The following is a 12,538-nucleotide window of genomic DNA, read 5'->3' as shown; positions in this document are numbered from 1 at the left end:
TGATGCTGCCTGCCTCCCTGACTTACCAGCTCCATTCAGCCCACACACACTAAAGCCCAGAAGTAGGCAGGCTGGTCAGGAGGAGCATGGGGGAAAGAGATGGTGCTTGAGCAGGAAGGAAGCTTACAGGAAGGAGGACTGTGAGGAATGCTGTGAAGGGAACTGGAGTCTCTATCGGAGCCCATATTAGATCTAAGCTCACAGCTTGGACTCCCAGATGCATTGTTGCCTGGTATGCTGAAGGAGTCAGGCAGCACTGTCAAGGCGTCAGTGCATCCATCCAGGGCTCCTCATGGCAGTGCTGCTTGCCATGCCAGGGAACTTGAGGCAGCATGTCAAGACGAGACATATATCGTCAGTACTTCAGCACTGCTGCCACAGCTTCCTGGTACAGCAAGCAGCAGTGCTGAGGAGACCAGAGAAGCAACTATATAAAGAAATGCAATAGTGAGACCTCTATGCACACCTATCCAGGACCCTAATTTATGCTCCCCTGAGGGGAAAGAGTTGGCGATTTTACCAAAGGAGGCATGGGGCCTATATATGTGCCCTCCCTCATACCCTTCTTGGGAGATCTCAGCCTCCCAATCTCTAGTCCCGGTGTGATGGCTGGCTTGGGTCTGGTAGATTCATACTCTCCTCTGGCAACACACAGGAATGTGTCCAGAAAAAGCTGACACTGCAGGAGGCAGCCAATAGCTCTGTCTGTCAGACACTTCCAACTGCAAGTCTCTGCCCTCTGTTATGCTATGAGAATGAGATGTGAACTCCCCACACACTAGCATTACAGCTGGGGAACGTGAAGATCTCTCCATAGAGAGTCTGTGGGGAGCATGGTTTCCTCCTCCCGCATCCTTGCTAACCCTTCCGTGCCAGCTTCAAGCCACATTCTTTCTGTCGACTCCCTTTCGGGGAAGAGGCAGGGAAGAGTATAAGGGGAGCAGGTACGTGTGCATAATTAAAGAGCAACCCAGACTGGGCATGGAGGACCATGGGACTCTACAGAGGGCATATGGGGAAGAAATGTGTAGAAAGCCAGAACAGAGAGCAGGGTGGGGACACAATGAGAAGAATCCAAATTAACATTCATGTGAATAGGTACAAATAACACTGATGCAGACTTTTTTAAACATACAAAACACCCAACCTAGGAAATTCCCCAAAACAAGAACACTTTAAAATACATTTAAGGTTACATATATCAACAATACAGCCACTAGTTAAATCTTCACCCATCCTTTGCAACCCACAGCCTTGCATTCTTTTTCTGACATCTCCTCACTCCCATTCCCAACCCACCATGTGTGTTCTCCCTCTGAACACCACGTCATCTTAACTCTGACCACAAATATTAAATACTGAAAAAACAAAACACAGCATTATTACAGACTTTCAGCAATAACTTCCCAGAATGCTAAAGCTTTATTACAAGCAATTCCCTCCATTAACACACAAATGTATCAGACGTCTACGCTACACATAATCATTTACTTCAATGCCACACCAACATCCTGGACAATCAGAAAGCAACCATTTCTAGCAATTCCAGCTGGTAGGAGTAAAGGATGCACGTTTTGTGTGGACGTACAGGGAGGAGGCATACTAGCTGTACGCGATGGATGTGGGGAGGTAATGCAGAGAAGAACTCAGGGTTGTGGGCTGCAAGTGATTTTCCAGCTTTTTTATGGTTGTGCATAATTGCAGCTGAGCAATTTTAACAGTGTTTTTAGTAGAAGTTTTTGTTTAGGAGGGATAGTATTTCAATTAAGCTGTCACTAATTAAAATAGGAGTTGGCATAAGAAACCATCTTTAAGGTTAAATTTATTATAGCCAAAGCATGTTAGCACTACAGTACTTCTGCATCACTGCAACGTAAGACAAGCAATTTTGTTTTTGTTACCAGCTTGTATTTTTGAAGAATTTTGAACTGTGACATCAAATTCATTCTGTCCTGAAATGGAACAAAAGGCTTAAACTTAAGAGCGCGTTTAGAAGGAAACTAGTAAGGTTAGCAGGTCCAAATTTGGAAAATCTTTTCAAGTGTTTGAGCAGAATGTACTAATTTACTGATTTCCCCACCACTGCTATGCCACATTCTCAGCTCACACGCATTGAAAATTAGGTGCTACGAGTTGGATGTCAGTGCCAATCTTCAATGAACCACTGTGTGCATATGTTGGGAGGTTCAATAAGAGTTAATGATTACAATGAATCTTCACTGCATCTTTTAGATTTCAAATATAATCTAAACTGCTTAAGTCTCTCTAAAAGGAGACAAAAATAAGGTACCAGTGCTCTGATTCCGCAAGCTGCTCTGCACAGGTGGACACCTCTTCCTACATGGAGCTCCACTGACATCAATAAAGCTTCACATGGGCACAGGGGTCTGCTGTGCAGAGCATGTCACAGGATGTATTCGTGTCAGGTTCCTACGTCACAATCCTTCTTACTGTGGTAGCTGGGCTCCAGGCTCAAGTTATTACAACAGTACCCATAAGTAAGTCCTGCATATAAAAAAGTGATTATTCCATAATATATTCTGATCACTGTTGGTGTTTTGAAAAGTCTCTAAAGACTAACTACATTCAGATCTGAGAGTTAGCTGCTATGCATATTCGTTATATTTTTGTAGTCTTTCTAAAAGACTTTTAACTATGGAAACAAGTTGCAGTAACCAAACTTAAAAAGTGATAAGAGGTAGACAAGATTATTGTACCAAAATAAAAAAAAATTCTAAGGTGATTCTCAAGTGTAGTCTATTAAATATAAATTTCATAGTCATATACAACAAGATGTGTATCTACATGATAAATATTTTGAAACTGTAAGACAACTAGGTACTGGAAAAAATGACACCACTGAACCTAAATATTTATTTACCAACTACAAAATATTCACTACAGATGCTCCATTTTTAGTTAACCTTGCTATGCCAAGGTAATCTATCAAGTTTTGTTTATGGCTGCCAAGATATTAGTTACAACCAAATTCACAGATCAGATGTCCACTCTTTCACACAACTAAGGTGCAACTTGGATCATAACAGAATTGGCTTGAAAGGAAAAACAAAACCAGATACCAGAAAAATATTTTTCAATTTTACATTTAAATTTGTATTTTAAAAAATCTCTTTACAATCCCTGAATTTGGGAGAAACAAGACACCTAGAATCAGAAAACTAACAGTTTCACCTAGGTTTTGGGAGACCCCCTACAAAGGCACATGACCTTTGTAAATCCATTTATTAAGGTGGTTTTGATTTTCTATTAATGATGTGGGTACACAAGCATGCACTATTACTGCACATGTGGGTGTGTGTACTGGATATGAAGTAAAACAGATACCCAAGCACAAAAGAATTGCACTTATTTTTTCCTAATCTGTGTTTCTACAGATCAGATTATTTTCAAGACACAATGCCTAGAGAGATTTTTAGTGTTTCTTTTAGCAATGAGATACAACAAACCCAAACGAGACAAAACTAACGAAGCAATAAATTAACATTTACAACACTTTTTATGAAGTAAAATCATTAACAATTTGTGCAATTGCAAAATCCTTCTACTACCCGGAGCTCTGGGGCACCGAGCCCACAACCTCACACCCAATGCCGTAACTGGTACAGTTGGGATTGCACTCCCTCCCCCAACTCCGAAGGAAGAGACAATGCAAGGATGTTTCTGTACTTTCCGCCTACTCCCTTATCCCTTTTGCACTGGATTTCTCTGGGAATCACCCACACACACACACATGAATCCGCCCTCTCCTTCCGGCAATCTGCAGCAGCAGGAATAAACTCCTCAGCAGCAGCAACGAAAACACCCCACAGGGCAGAAAAACAACATTTTTTTCTTTTTTACAGTCCATTTTATCCTTCTCTTCCCCCTCCCACCCATCCTTCTCGCCCTTAATGCATCGACAACTACAGTACACGGCCCCTCATCCGCAGCAGCATCCGAGCACCTAAGCAAGGCTGAACAATAACTTTTCCCTTCCCTTGCAATAGCTCACACAGACCCTTTGCTGTAGCAGACATTTATAAACACATACACGCAAGCGCCTATTTTCACACACTTTCCAGAAGATAAAGCGCACTTTGCGAGAGGAGCCACACTCCCGCGCGGCACGCTCCACGCGCTTTACAAAAAACGCAGGTACACATCGCGGCGACACGCGACCCGCAACAGGGTAACGCGGCGGGTTAACACGCGCGCTCTGCAACAGGCTGTCGGCACGCGCCCCCCCGGCCAGACTCTGCAGCGGATCCCGAGTTGTGCAGCAGGCAGCGCGCACGCTGGCGGGGCACTAGCCGTCTCCATGCACACTCGCCGCGCAGGAGGGGACGGACATACATACTTCGCAGGAGGAGGAGGATGCTGCTGCTACTGCCGCCGCCGCCGGCGGCCTGGGGGTTTCTTCCGTCCTGCCCCGCCGCTGCAGACTCAGCCCCGAAGTTACTGCCAAGGACCCCCCCTGCCTGCGCGCTGCCGGCCCAGACTCCTCCTCTCCCATGGGTGGGGCGGGTGGGCGAGCCGGGCCCCTCCACCTCTTCCCTGGCCGGGGCTCGGCCGGCGGGTGGGCGGGCGCGCGCGCGGAGAGGGCGGGACGGAGGGAGCCGCCTCCCGCCCCCGCCGCCCCCTCCCGCGCGGTCACATGGGGAGATTCCGCTCTTGCTCCATGCGCCGCGCTCCGGCGTCCTCCCACGCGCGGCTGCGTGACGCAGGTCCTGGCGTGGGCCGCGGAGGGGTGGGGGCGGCTGCGGGCTCGGCGGGCGCGGGCCGGGCCCGGCCCGGCCCGGCCCGGCCCGGGGTGGGGGAAGCGGAGCCGCTTCAGGCGGGGAGTTCCGTCCTGCGCTGCTGCCCCGACTCCCGCAGGCAGACCGCTGCTGGCGGTGACAGGAACCCGCCCCGCGGCCCGGGTGCAGCCCCTCAGGGCGCCCCGCCGGGCCGAGCGGAGAGAGCCTCGCTTGAAGCCGGCTCCGGGCGCTGACGGTCGCGTCCCGCAGAGCTCTCGGTGTCCCCCCTCAGCCCTGATCCGCCGACCCGCGACCGTGGAGGGAGGTAACCGGCTTCTCCCGGGCGGGTTTGCTGGCATCCTCTTCAAAGCCGCCCTGCTCGCCCACCGGCTTGTGAAGAACCGTCTTTAGTCCCTGCCCTCCTCTGTCAGCCGCCACAGGTTTCCCATCTACCTCAGCCAGCAACTTTCACATCACTGCTGCAAGAGCCAAGAATTCAGGGGGTTCTGCCCTAGAGACAGCAGCTCTGGTTAGCGTCCAGATTCTTTTGCCTCTTTCACGTTTGTTTTCTTGGTGAATTCTTCTAACCCAAGGACGAGGCAGGTAGTTGAAAAAGACGTTATTCTGGGCTCTTCTTAAAATTCCCTGTGAGGCAGGTTGGGTATCCTTGATAGAGCTTCCTCGCCCCGGTTAACAGGGGAAGGTGGAAGGGTTCTGCCACTGGTGTCTCTGAACTGGGCTTTGTTGTAAATTTAGCCAATGTGCAAGTGGCAGCGATGGAAGATGCAGAGGTGGAATTGATAGTAGCGGAATTGAAAAACTGTCTGTGTGCAGGTGCATGGTTGAAAATCGGGAGTGAAGAGCAAAAGCTTCTAAGTGAAAATAGTGCTGATGAGAAGTGCCAATGTGATAGTCTTTGGGAATGAAATTCTGTATCCATAACATAGTTAAAGGCTTTCCTACATCAATTCTCAACACTAACCCGGAAGAACCACATCTAGGGATGAAAAACCAATTCATTTGACTTGGCCCTCCGGTTCCTGCCCTCTTATCTGAGACTGCCAACAAAGATACAGATTATTATAACTCTTTTATCATTGATGATTGACAGTGGTGATGGTGGCATACTAAGAACCAGACCACTTATACATAGGCCTTCAAATGCTAACAACTTTCAGTCACTTACCAACATGAGCTGCATTCAAAGTGGGGACCTAAAAGGGAAAAACTCTGCCTCTTGAGCCAACTGACACCCAGTATGTTCTCATATTTAGCCATAATTCTTTAGTCTAGATCTGAAAGCAAGTGAACAGTAAACCACTGTGTCCTCTTACATGTCAATGACTGTAATATACAAACCTTTATTATAAACTAGTAATCAGTGGAACCAGTAATAAAAAGTGAAACTTATAAAAGTAAAGGAAGTATTTGTAGATTTAATTAAATAATATGTTAATCTTAAAATTATTGTACTGATAATAGTGAAATTATGCTTTATATGACATTGTTCTTTCCATTTCTTATTAGACAGCTCTTTAAGGGGAATGCAGTCTGTTATTTACAGAGACTTACTGATTGGGGTCAAGAATCAAACTGGTAATTTAGGTAAAGTTTCCTTGAAGTACTGATAAATGTAGTCATGACACAAACTATAAATTAATGTAGACTACTAATTGTTGCATATATTAACTGTGCAATGAATCAAAATAATATTCCCAATGGAACCAGAAAAATAGTGAGCTGTGTACAGAATAATACAAACTCCCCTTTTTTGTGTACCGAAATCTTCCAGCAAGGGTATTTCTTACTGTCTCCTTGATTTTAATAATGCCATCTAATGATGACAGCGGCAGTGCTATTTCAGGGAATAGTTACTAGCCTCTTTGTGTAACGGTTTGATTAGAATATGGTGAATTAATTCCCCTTTTTGTAGATGCTGCTTTTCTGTGAAAACTTGACAAAAAACCTCAAAACAAAAAAAACAACAACAAAAAAGGATTTATTTATGTTCAATATCAAGATGAGGCATTGTGTCCTGGCTCACCAATTATGTGATTCTAGGCTTGACCGAATTACAATTCTAATTTTGTTCTCCTCCCTTACTGCTTCATTAGAAGTTCATTTTAATTTTATGGATTTTTAAAACACAAAATATCCTCAGACCAAGTAAACTGAGAGAAAGCTATATAGTACACAATATTTAGCCAATATTCAAAAAGCAAGGCCAAGCAATTGATTAAAGGATCATTTGAGAATCTGAAACAATTTAAATCCTGCTTAGTGTGTAAGAGGGGAAAAAGGACAAAGTGTAAAGAATGAAAAAACAAAACAGGGAAAATCTAAAAATGTAATAAAACAGGTTTAATTAGCGTTAGGTGCTCACCTCAAATACAGATTCCTTTCTTGCCAATTTTAGACTGCATATGATTTTTTTTAAATAGGAGAAACTTAGCTTTTTTCTTTTTAGAGGGCATTTTCCATTGCCTTAAAATTATCAGTATGATACTAAAATTCATACTTGTTCGTTTGCATATGTGCTTGCCTGCTAGGAGGCTGAGTCATGTGCTAACCCTTTGATAACCACATTTAAACAAAACTGAGTTTGTTTTTCAATTTTTCAACTATTATGTCAGACAGCTTTTAAAACGATTTATTCAGGAAATCTTTGGTAGATCATCCACCATATGTACTTAAGGGCATCTGAAAACCAATATGTGATCTAAACAAGTTTGTAGAAAGTAAAACGTACATTTTAAATGGCTTTAGGGCTAAATTCAGCCCTCAGTGACTCTCACACAACCTCAGTGAAGTCAGTGAATTTGCACTGGTATAACAAGGCAGAAGTTGGCCTGCTGCCTTTATTATGTTTTCTTACAGTAAACCTGCTTTTTGTCCATGCTAGTTGCCCATTTCAGAAATCTTAGCAAAATAAGAAATACTGTCATAAGGGAGTAGGGTGAAACCTTGTTAAAGCTGGTGAACAAAACACCCTTCATGTAGGATAAAGCAGTTAGGCTTCTTTTTGGAGTAAGATAGCTGAAACATTATAAGCCACTGCTCAAAATGGGAGGCCACATGCAATGCTGATCAGAAGCTGAGCTATGTGGGTAGAGGAGTTTTTCTGGGGACTGAATGCAAATAGGGAGCTGGGAAGAGGTTGTTTGGTTAAGGTGTGTCTGTAAGTCAAAGCAACCAGAGAAAGAGGCGGAGAGAAGTAGAAAGCCAGCAAACAGCAAAAGAAGCACTTGTAGCATGATTCTGAGGAAAAAAAAAAACACTAGAGAGCTTTTTGGGCAGAGTGCTGGCTGGGAAGAGATTTGGAACTGTGAGCAAAGAAACTTTCTGAACATAGTAGGAAAGAAACAGGAGGCAAACAGAACTTTGTGTACTTCTTTCTTTTGTATAATTCTTTGTAAATAAACAGAATTGCATCAAAGAAATACCTGAATCTGTCATCAATTTCTCCTCTTAACAGAAACAGCCCAAGACCTCTGAATGTTGGCTAACCATCCAGGTCAAAAGGGGTAACAATATCGTTGCCCTGGCAAAGGGTGAAAAGGTGGTTTTCATGGTGAGCCTCCTTGTATCTAAGTGGTAGTCTTCCTCACCCAGAGGCTGCTCTAAAAGTGTTTCCATCCCTTTTTTCTGAAGGTAACTTTTCCTTCTTCAACTGGACTGGAGATTGAAGTATTCTAAGCCTCCGAAATAATTTTCAGCAAAAGCAAGACTAATTAACTGCCTCATTTTTATTTTGTGATACAGTCACAACGCCCTGTGTTTGTCTTTTTTCATTATAACTCTTTGAAACTAATTGTGTTAACCACATATATATTGGCTTGCATAAAGCCTGTTTACATTGCTATAAAGGTTTCTATGGCAAATTCTGCCTGAATGTTTATGCCAGAAATGCTACACAAGAGCCCTCTGTTTTTCTCATTGTCTCTCCCACGCATAATATGGATGGGTAGGAGTTTAGAAGGAGTGCATGCTCCACTTGCTTTGTGTACTGAGATCAAGGAATAGGCAGGTTACTGTAGAGGTTGCTGTTTTCTGTCTAACAAACTGATGCCACAAATCAGCAGTTCAATTCTGAACTCATTCCTAAGGCAAAACTGCCACTGACTTCGAAGGCAGTTTTGCCTAAGGAATAACATCAAGCTTAGGCCCTAGGTGCATGTACAGAAATGGAATAGTCGCTATTTAGGACTGCTGCAGGGGATGGAAGTAGAGATAGACAAACTCTTACTTAACACAGAGATGACTATTGATATCTTTACCTTTGGGTCTGAGCCATGAGTCTACTAATGGACTAGCCACAGAGGTGCATGCAGCTTTTCTGTCTGGCATACTGCATGGTTCCCACGAGAAAACACGATTGTGCATTGCCCTGCAAAACCACAAAAATGTTCACAGTGCTACCTTCTCTCCTCCCACTCAAAATGGTTTTGCATATGCCCTTAGGCACTACAATAATAATAATTAAAGCTGTAAAATATTATCATCACACTTCGGTAGCACTTTCATCCCAAATGCTTTAAACACTATACACACAGTACAACAGATGCAGCCACCTCTGGGGACAAGGGGCAGCGACATTGCACAACAGCGTGGGGCATGAAATTTTTATCAGAGACACTGCAATAAACCTTTACTCTTACAAAGAGTTCCAAGAGCTCTTTATGGTGCAAACATACAAAGAATTCCTGCAAAACGTTGTCCACACATCAAACTGTAGGGAACTCAATTTATCTACTCTGTAAGGAAGAAGGGCTATATTAATTCCTCTAGAGCACTTGAACCCAGGGATCACAATGTTTTATTTTTTCAATCTGGTGCTTAGAATACTTAGCCTCACCTCTGGCTTCTGATGGGTGCCACTGAAGCTGGCGTAAAATCACAGCCTTCTCCTGGGTTGCCCTAGATAACAAGTCTGGGAGGGAAGGATGAGGTACACTTTTCTTACATGCCTTCCCATATGATTAAATTTTGGGGTGGAAGGGAGAAAGCCTCAGCAGGTGATGTGACAGCCATAGCGCTCCCCAACAGAAAGCAGGGTAGAAGTGCCTTTTGCAATGCTTTAAGGGAGAAGCTCATATTGTGCCCTGATCATATCTCATGCAACGACACAGCATGGAAGCTGGTGCAAAACCTACCAAAGGATTTTTTGATCTTTGGGACTTAAGTGCCCTGGATCTGTTTACAGTCCCCCGACCTTTGGGAAACTATTCTCCAAGGCTTTTTCTGGGGCCAGGACAGGGTGGTGGGATTGGCTGGCAGGGGCTGAGGAATGGAAGGAATCTGATTTAGGATTGGGATTTTGGGACTCTTCCTTAGGAGACTGGGGCTGGGATTTTGGGACTCTTCATCTGGAGAGCTGTTCTTTTTTGGTCGATTATCTATGTTTTACATTTTGCGTTTTAACTGGTTGTAATATGCCTAAGGCATAGGATAGGTGCAACAGGGAAAATGTAAAAAAAAACAAAACAAAACAAAATCAGTGGGATCCAGTGCCCTGTGCACTACAAGCTCAGTACAAAGGGTACCACATCTTCATAGGAGCATCTCACATCTATTTCAGACCTTCCTTCCTGAAGTGTTTACAAGCTGTGGGCTAATTTTCATAGATTTTAAGGCCAGAAGGGACAATTCTGATCATCTAGTCTGACCTCCTGCGTAACCCAGGCCATAGAATTTTACCCAGTAATTCCTGCATACAGCCCAACAGTTTGTGGTTGAAATTCAGAAACGATGCATAAAAGGGTGTAAGTTAGAGTCACTTACATGCAAAAGACCTACTTGAACCTACTTACACCTGCTCTACTGTTGCATAAGGGTGTCAGAGTAGGTGTAATTTACATGCTGAAGAGCTGGAAGAAGATGCAAGTTATTCCATTAGGTGGCTGGGTTCCTCGCATCCCTCAAAGACTGAAACATAGATTCACTTCCAAAACCCACAGAAACCCTTGGATTGTTGCGAAGGTTTAGTGCCACTTTGCAACCAAGAGCCCTCGATCCCCAGCTATAGCTGTTCCAGGGATCCCAGCCACAAAGGGGCCAGGAAAGGGAATATAGCCCAAATGTGAGCTCTGCATGGATTGCAGGGTGCGTATGTGGGTGTGTGGAATGGGAGGTCTGTGCCCCCCTAATTATATCCCCAACCTACACTGGCCCTCCTACCTGCCCAGCCAGCCCAGTTCCTCCCTCTTCCCCGTGCATGGATTCCAACCCTACAGGGTGCTCTCTTGGGACACCTAAGAAGATAACAGGTAATATTTCTGCTGAGGTGGCTTCCCCTTCCTTCCCAATTTACTGCACAGATCTAGAGAGCATGATCTGTGTTTTTCATTTTATTTCTGATTTCTTAAAACAGATTAAATACACACAGGGTATGGAGGTAGCATATAATATACACAAGAATATGTATGGGATTGATTCCTTTTATTATAACTCTTCCCTCCCCCCCCCCCAAATGTTAGAGTTTATCATGGGTCTGTATAAGATCTGAGTCTCAGATTGATAACCGTATATGTTCCATAGAATCAAAGAAAAAATCAACAGCAAGCAATTATATTCAGGAAGACAAGACAGCAAAACTGCAAGGCTGCCAACACAGCAGCTGGTATAGCTCCCTTAAGAGTTTCAAGCAGAATGTCTCCCACGGTTTGGTTCCCAGCTTCCCTGACTGCCACCAGAAGAGATGAAGTGGGGAGGAGGAGAAGGAAGGGCACAATGTGAGGGCGTATGTGGCATTTCACCTCCTCATTACAGTCTGTTTAATTCTGCTAGGTCACAACTACTAGTGGTCATAACACAATTATTATTTCAAATGTATGTTTTAAACATATTTCTTAGGGATGCTATTAATGTGTGTGAAGAAAACACTCAAACTGTTTGCTTTTAATTATGAAGACTGAAAATTAATTGCATATGCATCTATGTTTTTATTATCTATCATTTATATTGCGCCAAGTGTCCATAACACTGTGCAATGAGTGGGATGTGCCAAACAGATGACAGTGCCTGTTAAAAGTCCATGCCCCAGAGATTTTACGTCTAAAGGCACCACATAGGTATAAGCTAGTGTAACATACTGCAGAGCAAACACAAACACAGAACAGGGTGTAGCTTTGATAGCTGGAACTCCTCTCTGTACAGGGGAGTAACAAAAAGGTTTATGAAGGAGGGTGCATAATGAATATTAAGCAACAGACTGTTCCAATGAGAGGGGGCAAGATGAAAGTGAAAAGTATAAGGAGTGGGCGAAGTACACAAAAGGAGCAATCATGAGAGAAGCTTGGGTGGAGACTAGGGAATGGAGTGGTGTGTAGGAGTTGATGAGGGCAAAGATGTAGGTAGGGCAGAGCTGTGCAGAGAGTTAAAATGAAGAGAAGTTTTAACCTGTTGGGAGGGTGGAAGCCAGGGAGATATGGTCAGAATGGAAGGAGAGGAAGCAGTCTCAGCAGCAATGTAGTGTGAAGCTTCCTACTGATTCTCAAGATACAGATTGATTGAGTATAAAGCCAGAAGAGACAGATACAATCATAGAATGTGATCTCCTGTATAAACACAGGCCAAAGAATTTCACCCAATAATCTAGTTACTTAGTCCTTTGTCAATAAAATGGCATAATAAAATAAAATAATAATAATAATTATTATTATTACTAGAAAGTTTGGATTAATCCCTTAAAGGAATTCTCAGTCTTTGCCAGACTTCAGACATTTGAGTCATTTCAGTCCTTTTAGGGAAACAAACTGAGAACTCTGCAAGCACATGATTAATAAAAAATAATAATACTTTTC

The 12,538-nt window shown here is 43.7% G+C and overlaps 1 protein-coding gene across 1 annotated transcript in view; it reads right to left on the bottom strand.

The window, feature by feature from the left end:
• The window catches only part of NAB1 (NGFI-A binding protein 1), a 31,364-nt gene extending 26,847 nt beyond the window's left edge, over positions 1 to 4,517 (bottom strand). Inside the window, exon 1 of the mRNA XM_084643608.1 lies at positions 4,358 to 4,517. Coding sequence (XP_084499734.1) covers positions 4,358 to 4,513 — 156 coding nt within the window. The 5' untranslated portion in view covers positions 4,514 to 4,517. The remainder of the gene's footprint in view (positions 1 to 4,357) is intronic.
• Positions 4,518 to 12,538: the final 8,021 nt, after the last annotated feature.

This window comes from Lepidochelys olivacea (genome assembly GCF_965140295.1).
Source record: "Lepidochelys olivacea isolate rLepOli2 genome assembly, chromosome: 11".
In the NCBI taxonomy this organism is placed as follows: domain Eukaryota; kingdom Metazoa; phylum Chordata; order Testudines; family Cheloniidae; genus Lepidochelys; species Lepidochelys olivacea.
The sequence above is the reverse complement of the archived record's forward strand: the minus strand, read 5'-3'. Positions and strand labels throughout refer to the sequence as shown.